Genomic DNA, 15,269 nt, shown 5'->3' with positions numbered 1-15,269 from the left:
GACCATCTTCGCTCTACTTTCCAGCAGCACTGGGACATTCTACCCACGATCCAGACACAAGTCCCACTAAATTCAGGTTGCGGTTCCCACAGCTTAAGTCGAGATGCTGTCACACTCTCAGCAGAGAGGATGCAACACAGCTCTCTGAGCAGGCAGGCAACACATACCTTCTGCGAGTTACTTAAAACTACAGCAGGTAGGTAACCGGCAGCAGGGAGGCAACCCTAAATAACAGCACCAGACTGTCATATTTCTTGGCTGTTTTGTTCCACCTAGATGATGATAAAGTCAGACTTGGGGCTCAGCACCTCTTCACCTGAAAAGAAAGGAAACTAATCCACATCTAAGCTCAGGAAAAACATGAAAGAAGGAACCCATCCCCAAGTCTTAAGTATTTCTACTGAAATGGGTCATATACCAGCAACAGGCAGGTGGCTGCAGGAACAGAAATTAATAGAAGTGTTTTGCTGGGTCACAGTTAATACTGGAACCTCCGAGAAGGGCGCATGGTCTCCATGGGATGCCAAAGCCTCCAGAGATAACTAAGGAAGACAGGCAGCAACCACAAGGGAAGAATCTTATCAAAGACTGTTCTGCTGGATAAAAGCTCTAGAGATACAGATAGAGAAATGTCAGGATCTTCAGCTCACAGCCAGTCCCACCCAGCAGGCAGTATCCCCAGCAGCACACGGTGTGCTCTGCCAACCTTTTTCCTGGATGCATTGAATGGAAGAGGAAAACAACCCAAGACTCCTGGTCATGTTGCCCATCTCAGGCCTTCAGCACTAACCAGGCTGCATTTGCCCTGCAGAGAGATCTGACACACTGAATGGAATCAAATCTTTACTAATTATATCTGAGCATGTGGGCTCTGTGCCCAGAATAAACTGTCCTATCATGCCACACTCAGCAGACCCTGCCTCTTTCAGGGGAACGTGCTGGGACTTGCTGGCTACTCTCTGGGGCTGGATTCCAGAGGAACAGGACTGATGACCCCAAAAGGAATTCCTATTCCTGCCTCGCAACCTTGCTCAGCGGCAGTCTCATTGCAGTCCGCACCACTAAAGCGAAACAAGCCATCTGCCAAGTCCAGTGACGAGGCGCTGGCCGTCTCCAAGGGATGTAACTCCTGACTGAGGTGACACATCAGGGCCACACGTTCTCAGCACCAAGCCACAGGAAGGACAAGCTTGCTGGAGAAGAGGTGCCTGCTCTGCTGGAGAGCAGTGCCCTCCGCATCCAAAGCTCGTCACCCTGGCTGAAGCCTACCCAGTAGAGAGCAAGACATTCCTGAGACCAGGGCCAGCCCATGGCTTTCCCCAGAACCTGAAAAGCCAGTTTGTAGGCAGATCTCTTTCAAGTGTATTGCTTAAAAAAAAAAAAAAAAAAAAAAAAAAAAAAAAAAAAAAAAGGCCTGTCATGGGAAGTCCCAGAGCAGAACTAGTTTTGTGGGAGTTGCTTTTACGCTGCACAGCATTAAGCTCCTTTCATGGGAACGCACAGGAGCAGGCACAGGCACACCGCTGACACATGGCCACAGTGAGAGCCACCACCATCCAGGGGTGTCAGGACTGATGAGCACAAAGACCACAATGAAGCTTGTTCCCCTGTTCCAAATCCACAGTACCTCTTGGGAGGCTGGCAGGGTCCCAGCTCAGGAATGGCAGGGGCTCCCCACAAGCCTGCACACAGACAGCACAGACCTGGGCTGCCTGGCAGTAGCCACAAGGATCTAAGAACACAAGAGGGATGCAGCAGGAGGGAGGGATGATAGCTGTTATTAGAGCAACAGAAGGTTAAAAAAAAAAAAGGCAGACAAGCTTTCAGGCACACAAAGCCTTTCTTAAAGTCCTTTTAACAATCAAAACCTGAAGGATGGAAGTATCTGAAAGTTCATCTGTTTCTTCCAACTACATCAACCAATCTAACATGAGTTATCACCTGCTCTTGCAAACCCTACACCACCAAGATAGAACAGCTGGAGAGCAACACATATCCACACACTGGAGTGGAGATGCGATTCTTCCAAGGGTCTGCTCCCCGGCTTGTCCCAAGCAGGCCTGTTTTACCCCCGTGGTCACGGCACAAGGGCAGCTACTTGTCTTTGCTGCTCAATCAGCCTTACTGCTGTTAACACCCTGTGCTTAGTCCTCCTTCCATGCTTCATTCAGAAGTGCCTTCAGCTTTGCTGCCATGTCCCTTCCCGTTACGTGTGACTATTTTTTCCTTTATTGCAGAAAGCACAGCTTTCTTCCCAGAGGAAATTAGCAGCCATGGGGACAAAAACAGGAAGAAAGAAAACAACTTCCTGCTCGCTCTGAGACCCAGCCTGGAGACATCCCTGACCAACACTGCTCACCCTGCCGCAAAGCCAACCTGCAGGAGAACCAGCAGCCAGAACCAAGTCTTGCACAAGGACTAGCATCGGACAAAACTCATTTGTGCTGCCACTCACCTCTCCTGAGTTACGTGAGAAAAAAGCACAAGTCAAAATATGCACAAGGGGCACTTTGGCACAGTGCTATGATGGGGGGAAGAACACGTTGCTTTCTGAGGAGCCCAAAAGGACTCAGCACTGGGGGTGCAATCCTGCAAAAGCTTTTGTGTTGGACTGCTGTGATCCCCTGCTTCGTGACAGCTGTGCACAGTGTGAAAAGACCTCAGGAACTCGATCCAGAGGAAAACTAACCTTCACATGTAAAAAGCAATATGATTTCCACCAGATCAGCTCACAAGGTGGCTGCCAAAAGACCGGTGCCAGCATCAGGGGAGGGGTGGGTGGGAATGCGTGGGCAAACGATGGGACCGGAGGGGCCTTTCAGCCCCAGCATGAACTTGGATCAGCCGAAACAAGCCATGAACGCTCACCTTTACCCACGACTGAAAGCACCAGGGTCACCAAGCTCCCAACATCCCAAGAACAGCGGACAAGCCAGACCCCGGTTCTCCGGGAAAGTGAGACCACACAGGTTCCAACCTCTGCCTGTCACTGACAGGACCGGGCTCCCACCTGAGGCACCGAAGGCCCTCACGGGGCCGCCACCTCAGGGCGCCGGCCTTACACCGCGATCCGCCGAGGGCCGTTCCCTGCCCGGCTGAGGCGGCGCGATCCGCGCCGCCTCAGCCGGGCAGGGAACGGCCCTCGGTGGACCGCAGAGCTGCCCCTCACGGTCGGGCCGCCAGCAGGGGGCTGCCGAGCCGCGGCTGAGGCGGCCGGGCCGCGGGACGGGACGGGACGGAGCCCGCAACTCACGTGTGCGCCGTGCCCCGGGGCAGCCCCCGCCCGGCCCCGTGTAGGGCTCCCCCCCCCTTCCTCCTCCTCCTCCTCCTCCTTCGTTATCCCCGGTCCCGCGGTTCGCACTCACCGTAAAGGCGGGTAAGGAGCAGCGGCGAGCCGCCGCTCGGGTCGGGCCGCCCCCCAGTGCGGCTTAAGGGACCGGCTCCGCCGAGCTCGGCCCGCGTAGGGCGCGGAGACTCCTCCCCCGTGCCAGGGGCCGGCCGGCCGGGCACGCCATTCACAGCCGCGGCATGCAAATAGGAGACGGGAATCGAGCCGGGTTCGGCGGCGTGAGTCCCGCCGGGGAGCTGCCAGCGCCCGGAGCCGAGGGACGACGCATCCCGCCGCGCCGCCGCCCTGACTCACGGTGTAGGAATGCGCCGCGCCGGGCGGAAGCCACCGGCCCGCCCGCGGCCCCCGCAGTGCGGCCCCCGTGGCCCCGGCCTGGAGCCCCCGCCTCCCCTCCGCGGTTTTGGGGTCCGCCTCGAGGGTGGGCATCGCCCTTCAGGCGCGCAGCCGCCGACCCCCAGCCGAGCGACAGTGTTTAGCTCCATTATCCACGGGCCGCTCCCGCGGCGGCTGGAAGCTCTGCCACCCCGGAGCGCCCGGCTCCGGCAACAGCCGTACCGAGCCCCGTGTGCGGAGTCCCGGGGCCGGGAGTCAGTCTCGGCACTGCTGGCGGCCACGCTGGGCGGAGGGGCCGGGCACAGCTGAGGTGCCAGCGCCCGGCCAGGCCTTCCCCGGCCCCGCTGGCATCCACGGGCAGCCCTCACCTCCGAGTCTGTCACAGGGGTGGCGTGCACTGCCCCCGCACAGAACAGCTAACGCTTGGCTGGCTTGCTCCCACTCACCTCACTCTTTCCTGCAGTTTCACTCTCATTTACCTGCCCCTTGCCTCATTACCCGCCCCCTTACCCCCCCCCCCCCCCCGACTTAGTCCTGTGTTTCCCATCAAGTTCTACACACCTCCTCCTCAAACCATGTGGTTAGCATATCATCCCTTCCCTAAGCTGTTTCTTTACTCCCAGCTTAAACATTTTCCCCTTCTGGATGGCATCCTCCCACCTCGATTGCTAAGCCATCCTCGCCTTTGTCCTGGGATTGTTGCCGAAGATTTCTCCATCCGTCCTCTCTGGAGCATCGGTCAGCGTGTATTGCTCACGCAGAGGTTTGCTAGAGCTCCAGCAAGGCCTGCAGCGTGCACATCCCTCTTCAACGGGTCCCCAACCCACAGCTGCAGATGTTTTTAATATTAGTAATAACTAGGGGGGTGCATATTCCTTCCTTCTTACTGAATCCTCCCTGCCGACCTGCGCACGAGAGCAATTGAGGCAAGCGAGAGAGCCGCCGTCGAGGGGCCGGCACTCCCTGCGAAGGGTGAGCTCATCGGTACCGCACCCACCCCTGCGCGTGCCCACGTACGGCAACGGCATCCACACTTCGAAGGCAGCCCCCCAGAGAGCCCTGCTAACTACATTGCATCGTGTTAGCTAATGAGCAAACACAGATCAGCTTCAGCGAGTCCTGGCTGAGGTGGAGACCAAATTGTGTGCAGAACCCTGACCATCCGCAAAACTTAACAAGCACAAATTATTTTCAGATGTTTCTACCACATAAACATGGAAAAGAAGTGTCCAGTAACGTAACAGAGCAGAGATGAACTCGCAGGACCCTTCAGCATCTCCCAGGAGGAATGCTCTGGAGCCAGAGCGTGACTCTGACCTACTCCCGCTCTCTCTTAGCCTCCTGCCAACAGCGCATGCATTTTGCAAAAAAACAAAGCTCTGTCACTGAAACACAATTTGTTACTCCTGTGTAACACTCCTGCAGACAGTACTGCTAACCCCAACCCAAGCTCTCATTTCCCCAGCGCTTCCCTGCCCAGCCTGCCTGGGTCTGTGGGGTGGGATTCTTTTACCCAGCTGCAGGCATCTCCACTTAGTCGGATAAAATCTACCTTCTTGGTCAAGAACATGCCCTCCTTGCTCCCATCGCCACCCAGGGTGTTGCTCCTTCAGTTCACTGAGTCCTATAAGCATAAAATATATGGGATAGGGTGACTTACAGCCGGCTTCTGACCGCTGTGCTCTCGAGCATGAGCTGGTGCACGGCAGCAGTTTGGTGTTGAGGGGACACTTGTAGGCTGTCAAAGGGGGAAGCAGAGCTGTGTCACCCACCAGTCCTGGTTCAGAGCAGGTCATCCAGCCCAACAGCCTTTTTTGTTTTCTCCTTCATGAATGCTTGCAGGGAGTACTTCTGTTTGAAACATGGCCTCTGAGGACCAGCTGAAGGAGAGCTCTCTTCTGGTGCTTGTTATATTTAACATGAACATGTGATTACATGAATTTGCTTCGTTCTTCTCTGCTGGAAACTGGAATTTCCTCCCTTCTGCTTGAAACCCATGAGAAACTGTGCTCTTGCCACAAGACATGGTTAAAACCCAACGAAACAGATATCCATCAGCATGTGAAACACAGCACTTTTACTGCTGCAGCTCACTTTTAAACTGCTCCTTCAATGCCAGGTGAGCCACACACCTGCCCACTTACAGCCAGGCACTAGTGGGGCTGCACCGGCCAGGAGAACAACCCACGGGTACTTCACACCTCTTCTTCATCAGCACCCCATGGTTCTCCCTCCTGCATGCACATTTATATGCAATGCTCCTTGGAGCACTGATCCTGTGTTATCAAGTATTAAATCGGGCAGCACTGTATATTGATTATACATCCAAGTAGGCAGATGGTGGTGTTGGCATGTGCTTATGGCCACCGCTGGACATGTGGCACCAGGGAGCTGTGCAATACTCCGAGCTAGTGCAGCTCCTTTCCCCTTCTTACAGCTGGCGTGCGTTGCCTAACACTTATGTTATGTGAGGACAGCTGGGACACACCAGGAGCACAGAGGTCTATTTTTATCTGGATTGCCGGTTATCTAGACAGATGATTTGATTTTGACCTGCTTTATTCAGGGTTTAGGCCAAGAAAGCATCCCAGTATCCGGCAAACACAGCGGAGAGAATCATATTGCAGCCTTCACGGGGAAAGCAGAGCTCCCCTGGCCTTCTGGAAATACATGGGTTTTGCAGTACCTCCTGTGCTGACATGAAGTAGTGGCGCAGCCCTGGCAGCTGTCCTAGCAAACAGGGAAGAGGTCCAGAAAGGTCTGGGATTTCTTCTGGGGAGGATTAATAACACACAAACCCAAGCAAAGTTCCATGGAGTTTCAAATGCAGGTGGCCTGGCCAGGAGCCAGAGAGGGAACTGCCAGGAGCGAGAAGATGAGGATTCCCCTTGGGGAATGCATTTCCAGGTTGGACTGGAGATCATCTGTATCCCCTTGTTGGGGAAAAAACAGGTTCCTGGGTACCAGTGGCAGGTCAGGTTTTCATCCCCAGCCCCATGTGCAGGGGGAATTCCTGTGAGCAGGAGAAGTGGGGTTAGTGCTGTGGGATCTGTTCACCAGAGCTGCTACAGAAATTGTCCTCGCTACCCTGCAGCTCCTCTGTGTGCAGCTGGCATTGCTGCTTTCTGCCCCAGCCTCACGCCAGGAAGAGCAGCGCTGGCTGCTCTGAGTGCCCAGCCCCAGCAGTGCCCTTTCTCCCACACCGTAGGTGCTACCAGTCCGTCAACCTGGAGTGTCAGCACAAAATGCTCGGAGTACAGATGCCTCCTCTCCAGATGGGATGCCAAGCTGAGAATGGTGCTGCTAACCTGCAAAAAATATATTGACAATTTTTGGAGCGCAGATGAAATACCTTTTGCTTTCAAGAAAAAAAAAAAAAGAGACCCTACTAACAAGCAGCTATGTTACAACTTGAATTTCTTATAATCCACTCAAGTTCAAAAACCTAACACTGGGCAGAAAGTCTTTTGAAGCCTTTGTCACCCTCAGGCACCAGCAGACATTGCAGACATTATCACGCGGGATCATGCAGTGGCAAAGAGGGACACCGGCAACTTCGTGCACCTGGTGAGGTGCTGGATGCGCTGCGGGCTGAGCTGGCAGCAGGCCTGCCAGGCTGCACACCGAGCAGGGACGGAGCGTTAAGCCAGGACTTAAAGCCCAGGGAAGAAGCCCAAAAATAAACCCAAGCCCCACTGTCCTAGTCCGTAGGTTATTCAGCCCAAACCACACAGATAATTCACTTCAAAGGCATGTTCAGCGAGTCCATGTGGGGCTGGGGACCAAAACCAGGAGATGAGGCAGGAGGGGAGCCAAAATGCTGAGGGTCTGGAAAGGGGGTAGTACCCCAGACCACTCGCAGCCCCAGGAGCTGCTGCCCAGCAGAGCACGAGGAAATCACATCAAAACTCAAGCCCTTCATTTTCTGCCCAGATTAATTGCAATTGATCATTCCTAGACTGAGCCGCAGGGAATGTGTGTGTTTGTGGTGCCAGGAGGAGGTGGAGGAGTGGAAATAACATAAAACTAGGATTTCTTGGCCAGCCCTTACAGAAATATTTATTTTCAACTGTATTTCACCCAGAAAATACATTCGGATCAAAACGGCAATTTTCATTTTGGTCAACCCATTGTGGGAATTGACAAAAAAAAAAAAAAAAAGAAAAAAGGCATATGTAAAGGTGGCTATTATTTCCAAAATACTTAGGAAATGTCACTTAGCAAAATAGCTTCCTTCTCCTCAGTTTACTCCAGCAAAAAAAAGGAGTTTTTAACATAGTTATGTATAACATATACATATACATATGTTTCATATGGAAGGAATAAAAATGTCATAGGAGAAGTAAGATGAAACTCCCAAAATATCTGTTATGTAGCCTGAAAGACTCTTATCATTTTCCAATCCACTATTGGCAAGAGATGAAATAATATTGCTTCGGAATTTCAAAACGAGACAGATTTATTTCCAAGAGGCACATGAGGACTCTTATAAAGCAGTCAAATACAGAGCATAGTCGCTAACCGCGTGATCAAACCTTGCTATCAGAATGCATGAGAGGTAGGTAGGAACACAGCACATCAGCTTGACGGATGCCAAAGAAGCCCATCCCCAACGCACTGCAGGAAATGACATGAGGTGGACAAGCAAGGTTTGGTAGCCTGCAACCAGTGACTGCATCCCTCCGGGCTAGCCCGGGTGGCTTCTAACCCGCTGCTGGGGACAAGCCTTGCAGGGAAACATTCAAAATTGGCAATAATGAGTGATCTAATTCAGTCCAGAAAGGAGAACATCACGGAAAGGGACTCAAAGCCAGCATTAGCCACAGTGAAGTACCATCTCATAAGTTCCCATACTAACTAAAAGGGAATTTAAAAAAAAAAAAAAAAGAAAGATTTCCAGTTCAGTTACTCATAAACGAACTGAAGGAGTTCATAAAAGAGCAGAGAAATTTTGGTTGGTCTGTCGGAAATAAACTACATTTTTGAAGAAAGAGCAGAGATTTGCTATCTTGATGTAAAAATATGAACTCAGTAATTGGAGAAAAAAATAATGCAGATACTGACAACAACCTTGTAAAGAACTTACTCAGCTAAAATAACAGGGCTTTGTGTAAATCCAGTACATCTTTAAACAAATCTTTAAGAATAGTTTTGGCATAGGCAAGGAAAAGACAAAGTAAGAGGCTGAAATTTCAAAATAAAATCCACTCTCCCTGTTCCAGTAACATAGATCCACTCTCCAGCAACAAACAATTTAACCATATCATACTGTAGTTAGTTAGACTTAAGGAAACAATAATATATAAAATATAATGTAAAAACTATTGCAAACAATCTAATTTCATGGGTCCTGGTCTAAACTTTATCGGTCCCCCTGTGCTGCCAGGTAAATTGGAAAAGGTACGACTGGAAAGGTGGCTCCTCTTCCTGGTCTGTCACTGCTTTGCTGGTTTGGTCCTTCAGCGTTATTCCACATTTTTCAGGTTGAAACTGGAGGCAAGGAAGAGGAAGAGGTTACCAGCTTCCAAAGGTTTTATGACCTCTATCTCTGGCATGCCTAGAGTGCGGCCCTGCCATTGACTTTTGAAGACCTCTGAGGATGGAGGTCCCACCACCTCTCTGGGTCCTGTCCCAGGGCTGTGATGCTCTCACAGGGAAGAGCCCCGTCTTTGTATGCAGCCAGTTTCCCTTGTCACTGCTGTGGCCCCCTGCCATTGCAGGGTCCCTGTAGCCCCCGTGGGCCGTGCAAGGTGGGTTTCAATCCCCTGCACCTTGTCGTCCAGGGTGAGCAAAGCCACTCTGTCAGCCTCTCCTCCCCAGCCCCCACCATCCCAGTGGCCCTTCACTGGGCTCTCCAGTTTCTCTGCCTCTCCCCTCTACTGAGGATCCAGAATGGGATGCCATGATGCATGTACACTGAAACACTGGTGCTAAGCAAACAGGAACAGAAGAATTATTTGTAATTAAACCCCATCAACAGTGAGCCTACAAACATCTGTCAAAACAGACCGAGCTGTAAAGACTCCCTGTTTTTCAGCTGACTTTTTGGTGCAGGAACTAAAGAAGCTGCTGCCAACCTTAAATGAGGAAGCACTGGTGGAGCTGTCTCTGTCTTTACAGACCTTCTGCAGGACATGGTATAAAAGGAAGCTGCCAGAAAAGTTTTTAACCAATATTCTGTTTATGCTTGTCATAAGATGCCAGACCAGGGGAAGGGAAGAAAGGAATGAAACCCAAGAAGAAAGCAACTGTTAATCTTGACTCCCACCCAAGACCCTTGCATGTATTACATTTTATTACAAGCATTTCTTACAAAAAGTCTGCATTTGGAGCAAATGATCCCAGTGGAGTGATACAGTTTAGCACTAGCCAACCTACAAATATCTGCCTTGCTTGTTTTCCCTTTTTCCTGGCACGTGAAGCATTTTGAAATCATCAGGAGCTTCCTACTTCTTCAGGACTTGTGAGGTCCCAAAGCCAGTCATTCAGAAAACTCCAAAGTCACTCCTTGGAAAGCTTTTGGGTGTAGGTGTGACCAAGCCATCCTCTCAGAGCCTTGGCTGAGGCAGACTGTCTGCCCCAGAGACCTGTTCCCTCTTTCACTGGACATGACAATTGCATCAGTGAATAAGGTCAAGGCTTCGACTAGACAGAAAGCAGAAGGCCAGCCTCTCGAAGGATTTGATAAAAGAGCGTGTCTTCATTCCAGATTGCTGCAAAGCCCCTGGATTTCAAGTTGTCCACAAAGGAAAGAGCTGTACAAAATATCTAAGCCTTTCCAAAAAAAAAAAAAAACACCCCAAAAAAAACCCTCAAATGTTTGGACACAGTCCATTTTTAATGTAACGTACAGAAACTTCTCAAAAACTGGGCGGGGAATTGTTTCAGAAAAGGGCAAAACCTTCCAAACCGCTTGCTTCCAAAACCCCTCCGAGCCCTGTGGAGGAGACGGACAGATGTTTTGCCGGAGTCCCAGCAAAATCACCGCAGGCTGTGTGCAATCATCTGGGACAGGCCAGATCTGGAGCTTCGCTACCCCAGTCCGATTCGTCCTGGAGCAGACGGGCTGCAGCGAGAGGGACCAGCTGGATGGGCTTGTCACTGGGCTGTGCAGCTTCCTTTGGAGTGGGGTCTCTCCTGTGCTCTAACATCCACGGTTTGGATCGCGGCCCTCGGTGCCAGCAAAAGAAAGAAGCTGCTCACTGTCTCGTTCCTATTCTCCCCTGAATAAAGCCTCGCAGGAAGGGGAAGGGATCATTTCATTTCTTAAAGGGCAGCTGACTCCCCTCTAAATGGTCACATTCTTGTCCCTCTTGCAGAGTGCGGCTGGTGCCAAACTTGGTCACAAAGACGTATTCACGGCTTTTTCCTTCCTACACATTCAGGAGTTGAAAGCCAGTTTGGTACAAACTCCCCAAAATGACTTATTCAGCAGCTGCTCGCCAGCTTCCTGTTTGCAGAGTGGCAGGGCTGGAGCCACCACACACACTGCCACGGGGAGACCCTGCTCCTCCAGCAGTCCCCAAGCCTGGCAGCGTATCAACCATTACTGATGGGACTCGGCTTGGGCAAAGACCCCATCACCAGGCTGGCCTTTTCACCTCTGCTTTTGGTTTCATCACCAAATTTGCTTTTTCTCGAGGTCACTGGTCCCTGGGGCATGTTCCAGCTGTAATGAGGATCTTTTCCTCGGTAAATAATTCCTGCTCTCTCCAAGGGAATGGAGAAAATACTCAGCCTCAAGCTACTGAGCACTGAGGGCAGCCAGCTCCTACCTTTGCCAACAGCCATGGAAGCGATTATCCTCCCTGGGATCAAGAGACTCAATGTCTTGTCTAAAAACCTACAGGAAGACATTGGGGGAACAGGGACAAAGCTGCCCTTCAGCTCTTAGGTTCATTTATAGCAGGGAAATCAGGCAAAATGGACAAACTTTGCTCAACACAATGCCATCTTCATCCTGGTCCCCACAGAGCCTTCCTGGTATGCTCGCAGCTCCATCATGCTTTGGGGAAGTGTAGGAAAGACCAGGGCATAGGACTGTCCAGGTGCTTTTCAGCTGGGAGCTGAGCTCCCAGGAGCAGTTTGGGGTGGCAGAGTGTCCCTGCTGTGGACATCATAGGTTTACCAAGGAGAAGAATTGGAGGGTATCCCTGCCCATGGCAGTGGTGTTGGAACTAGATGATCTTTGAGTTCCCTTCCAACCTAAACCATTCTATGATTCTATGAAGAATCTCCTGGGTCTGTGCAAGCTCACGGGAAAAGCAGTGTCTGCTGTGAGCGACTCAGTGGTGGCTCCTAGTTGCAGGGGGAGGTGATCAGGATGTTTTCTCAAGGCTGGCCTTTGGTTATGTGGTTTCTTTACCATCTGTGGCTTCGAGGTGACTGCCAGGAGTTTGGTTTCTCCTTTCGGACTTCTACATGGCCTTTTGCTGGAAAACGCTCACGTAGTGTCTGCAATCCCTGCAACCGCGCTTGCTGCTCAGGTCACAGGGAGGAACCAGGAACATCTTCGTGTCCATGATGTCTCCAGTAAAATGACTTGCCTCATACAAGAGACAGCCTTCCCAAGAGCATGCCACAACCTATGGGGAAGGATCCCCGTGCTGATGGATATAGGCATATTTCTGCCACAGTGCCACCATCATTTCAACTCATGTGTTATAATTGAGCAAGCTAGGTCCTGATGGCCTTTCCCAATGGGCTGGTGGCACAAGACAGCAGGATTTCACTCCAGTGGCCCCACGCTTTTTCACGCCACACTGGCATGCTCAGACTGTCCTCAACTGGAATTATTTAATCAGCAACATACTGATATGCTGACCACCATAGCTGCCTAATGACTGCACAGATGATCATTTGTGGCAGGTCAGTGGTAAATGAGCTCAGATGTGGTTTCCTGGCAGCAAGGGGACACTTTCTGTTCACAGACCTTTTGCTCTTTCAGCTGTGACTATTTGTACCTGAACAAAAGTGTTCACACCTGACGTTGGCTGCGGGCCATAAACGTTGCCCTATTGCAGCAGTGACGGTGATGGAGGAGCCTGGGGCTGCGGTCACTTGCACTGGGCTCCCCGCACTGGCCACAGGAGCGGGACAGCTGCCCGACTTCACAGCTGCATCATGCTCTGCTACGGTGGGCTCCTGAGAGGAGGGTCAGAAATGCCTCTGGCAGGAGCAGCAAGCACTGCTGAGGGTAGATTAGGGCAGGAATGTGGAAGGATTTGATGGCTCAGACACCAGAGACGAAGGACACGGGTGCTGCAGGCAGAAAGCCAAGGCATGTCAGTGCTCACGTCTCTTGGCCCAGGCCTCCTGCCCCGGGAGAGGGGAGCCATCCCAGCCTTGGTAGGTTGGAAAGAGTGGATCCCTCCTTTGTGGAAACGGGCCTATTGCCAGCATAAGTCAGCCTGGGTGCTGAGCTGCGATCCGCCTTCGGCATCTTACACACTGATCATATATAACCCACTGGCTCATGTACAGGCTATGCTATGCACAGGGACCACTGGTGCTGATTCTAAATGGATATTTCCAAGGAAAAATGCCTTTGGCAATTTAAATTCTCAGTGATCCCCGGAAGGATCAAAACCAAATGTTTAAATCTCTCTAGCAGAAGCCTTTGAAGGACAGGAGGGTGCAGGCATCCAGTGTCGCTGACTCAGACTCTGCGATCACAAAGTCTAATAAAATTTTGTTGCACATCATCATACCAAAGGAGCCAGCACAGTAGGTGAGTGGTGTTGCAAGTGAGGCCAGTTTTCCACAGTATGCGCTGTATTCTCACAGCCACTGATTCAGCTAAAAGGATGTTTCGCCCTGGGGCCGGGCAATTACAAATTTAGCAGCTAGAGTTATATGTCCATAAATATCTTTGTGGTAACCTTTCTCATTGCATCTGGGAAGAGCCCAAACAGGAAATCTCAGGTAGAAATGGGAAACAAAACCTCATAATTTGAGTCATCAATCATATGGTAAAGTTAGGAGAGGAGTTAGCCTGAGTACAAAGGAGCTTGTCTCTGGCAGGGCTTCTAGAAATAGCAGCAGCAATTTCTTCTGGTTTCCTGGAAATCTTGTATTTGAGCTTGCTCTTAATTTTCCTGCTGGAAAAGGAATAAAATCTGACCTACTTTTGAGCAAAAGAGTCATTGGGATCAGACTCCCAAAATAGGCCTGGGCATAGATGCTTCCTTGGTGCCCGCTGAAGCTGGTTGGTTGATGCAATGAGATAGTGCTTCTCTGGAAGAATTTCAAACAAAGAGTTTCTGTAACCAGAGCTTCAAATAAAATTATCTGCTTTGTTTAGGGCTAAAGAGTCCATCTTAATATTGAAAGGTAGCTGTGTATTCTATCCAGAGCTTGAGTTTTATCATAAATTTTAAAAAAAGCATGACACTGGTAACCAAACCGATGAGGAGCCATTGCTGAAAGTGAAGTCAGACTCTGAAATCAGCCCTCACAAACAGTTGTTTTTCTGGCCTTTTGAAAAATAACTCTTTTCAGATGTGCGATTGGGAATTTGCCAGACTGCTCCACATATTTCCCCAGAGGTCCAGATGGTACCAGAAGACATGGAAAATAAGATATCTCATTCTTAAATAAGATCATTGACACTCTGCCTTGCTGTAAAGTACTATCATTGTCTTAGTGTAGTTTGGGTGTGTGACCCATAGGTCTATAGTCCTTTGCAAACAAAGGGTGTTGTGCTAAGCGGGGTTGCATGTGTCCGTGGGCTTGAACACAGCCAAGTCCCCAAGCAGTCCAGTCTCACTGGAGGAGATGAGAAGCATCTTCTAAACCAGCACTGTGATTTTTTTCTAGCTGTAACAGCTAAAGCACTGTCAGGATGAAAATCCAATCAATCAGCCACGCAGCAAACAGCGAGCCCCTGGCTCAGCCTCTCAGCAGGGTAATCCTGAGAGCTACCCGGTGAACAGAAATGCTTGAAATCTGCTGTCCGCTTTGGGTGAGGAATTCCAGAGAAGGGGGTTTGGAAAAAGCTGCCATTTGGTTTCACAATGAGGACCAGATTTTCAAGAATTCCTATTGAAAGGAAATTCCAACACATTTGGAAGCTAATTTTGGAAAACAGAATATTTCCATCTATTTGGGGGTGGGAGGCGATACATGTCCCATACAGAGCACTGTCCCCAGCACGGCTCTGAGCACCAGGGGGTTCATGATGCACCTGGAGGACAGAGGGTCCTGGCCAGCTGAGGATGCCTCCCATTGCCCTGGGGAGTACAGAGAGGAGATGTCCCACCAGCCCCAGGACAACTTCCCGGTGACTTGGTAGCATCCACCTCGCATTTTTGTTTGTATATCTCAATTCAGTCTTGAACAAAAAGTGAAACAAGACCAAGCCCTGGAGAGCACTTGCTCAATGTGTCTGGACAAAGCCATGGTAAGTCCTGCTTGGCAGGCTTTGAGAGGAAAAGCTAAGCCACTCCCCAGCCCCTCTATCCTCTCCAACAAAGTGTTCCCAGAGCCCCTCAGGACACAAACACGGGATTTAGCAGGACTTTGGGAGCTGTGCATGGAGCAGAGGGCTGCCCAGCAGCACCAGCAGCCCATCTGTGCCTCTTGGACT

The 15,269-nt window shown here is 50.8% G+C and overlaps 1 protein-coding gene across 7 annotated transcripts in view; it reads right to left on the bottom strand.

Moving 5' to 3' along the window:
* RHBDF1 (rhomboid 5 homolog 1) overlaps positions 1 to 4,583 on the bottom strand; it is a 38,939-nt gene extending 34,356 nt beyond the window's left edge. For 2 of the 7 annotated variants that reach the window (XM_075767771.1, XM_075767772.1), the window contains exon 1: positions 3,366 to 3,647. Coding sequence is in view for 1 of the 7 variants with exons in the window: in XM_075767776.1 (XP_075623891.1) it covers positions 4,366 to 4,418 (53 nt within the window). In the remaining 6 variants the exon portion in view is untranslated. Of the gene's footprint in view, positions 1 to 2,868; positions 3,062 to 3,365; positions 3,715 to 4,342 lie in introns of those variants that run through there. The other 5 variants (XM_075767777.1, XM_075767776.1, XM_075767775.1 and 2 more) reach the window with 5 other exon arrangements.
* Between the last annotated feature and the right edge of the window lie 10,686 nt (positions 4,584 to 15,269).

This window comes from Balearica regulorum, chromosome 15 (assembly GCF_011004875.1).
Source record: "Balearica regulorum gibbericeps isolate bBalReg1 chromosome 15, bBalReg1.pri, whole genome shotgun sequence".
In the NCBI taxonomy this organism is placed as follows: Eukaryota; Metazoa; Chordata; class Aves; order Gruiformes; family Gruidae; genus Balearica; species Balearica regulorum.
This window is presented reverse-complemented; position numbering and strand designations above follow the sequence as displayed.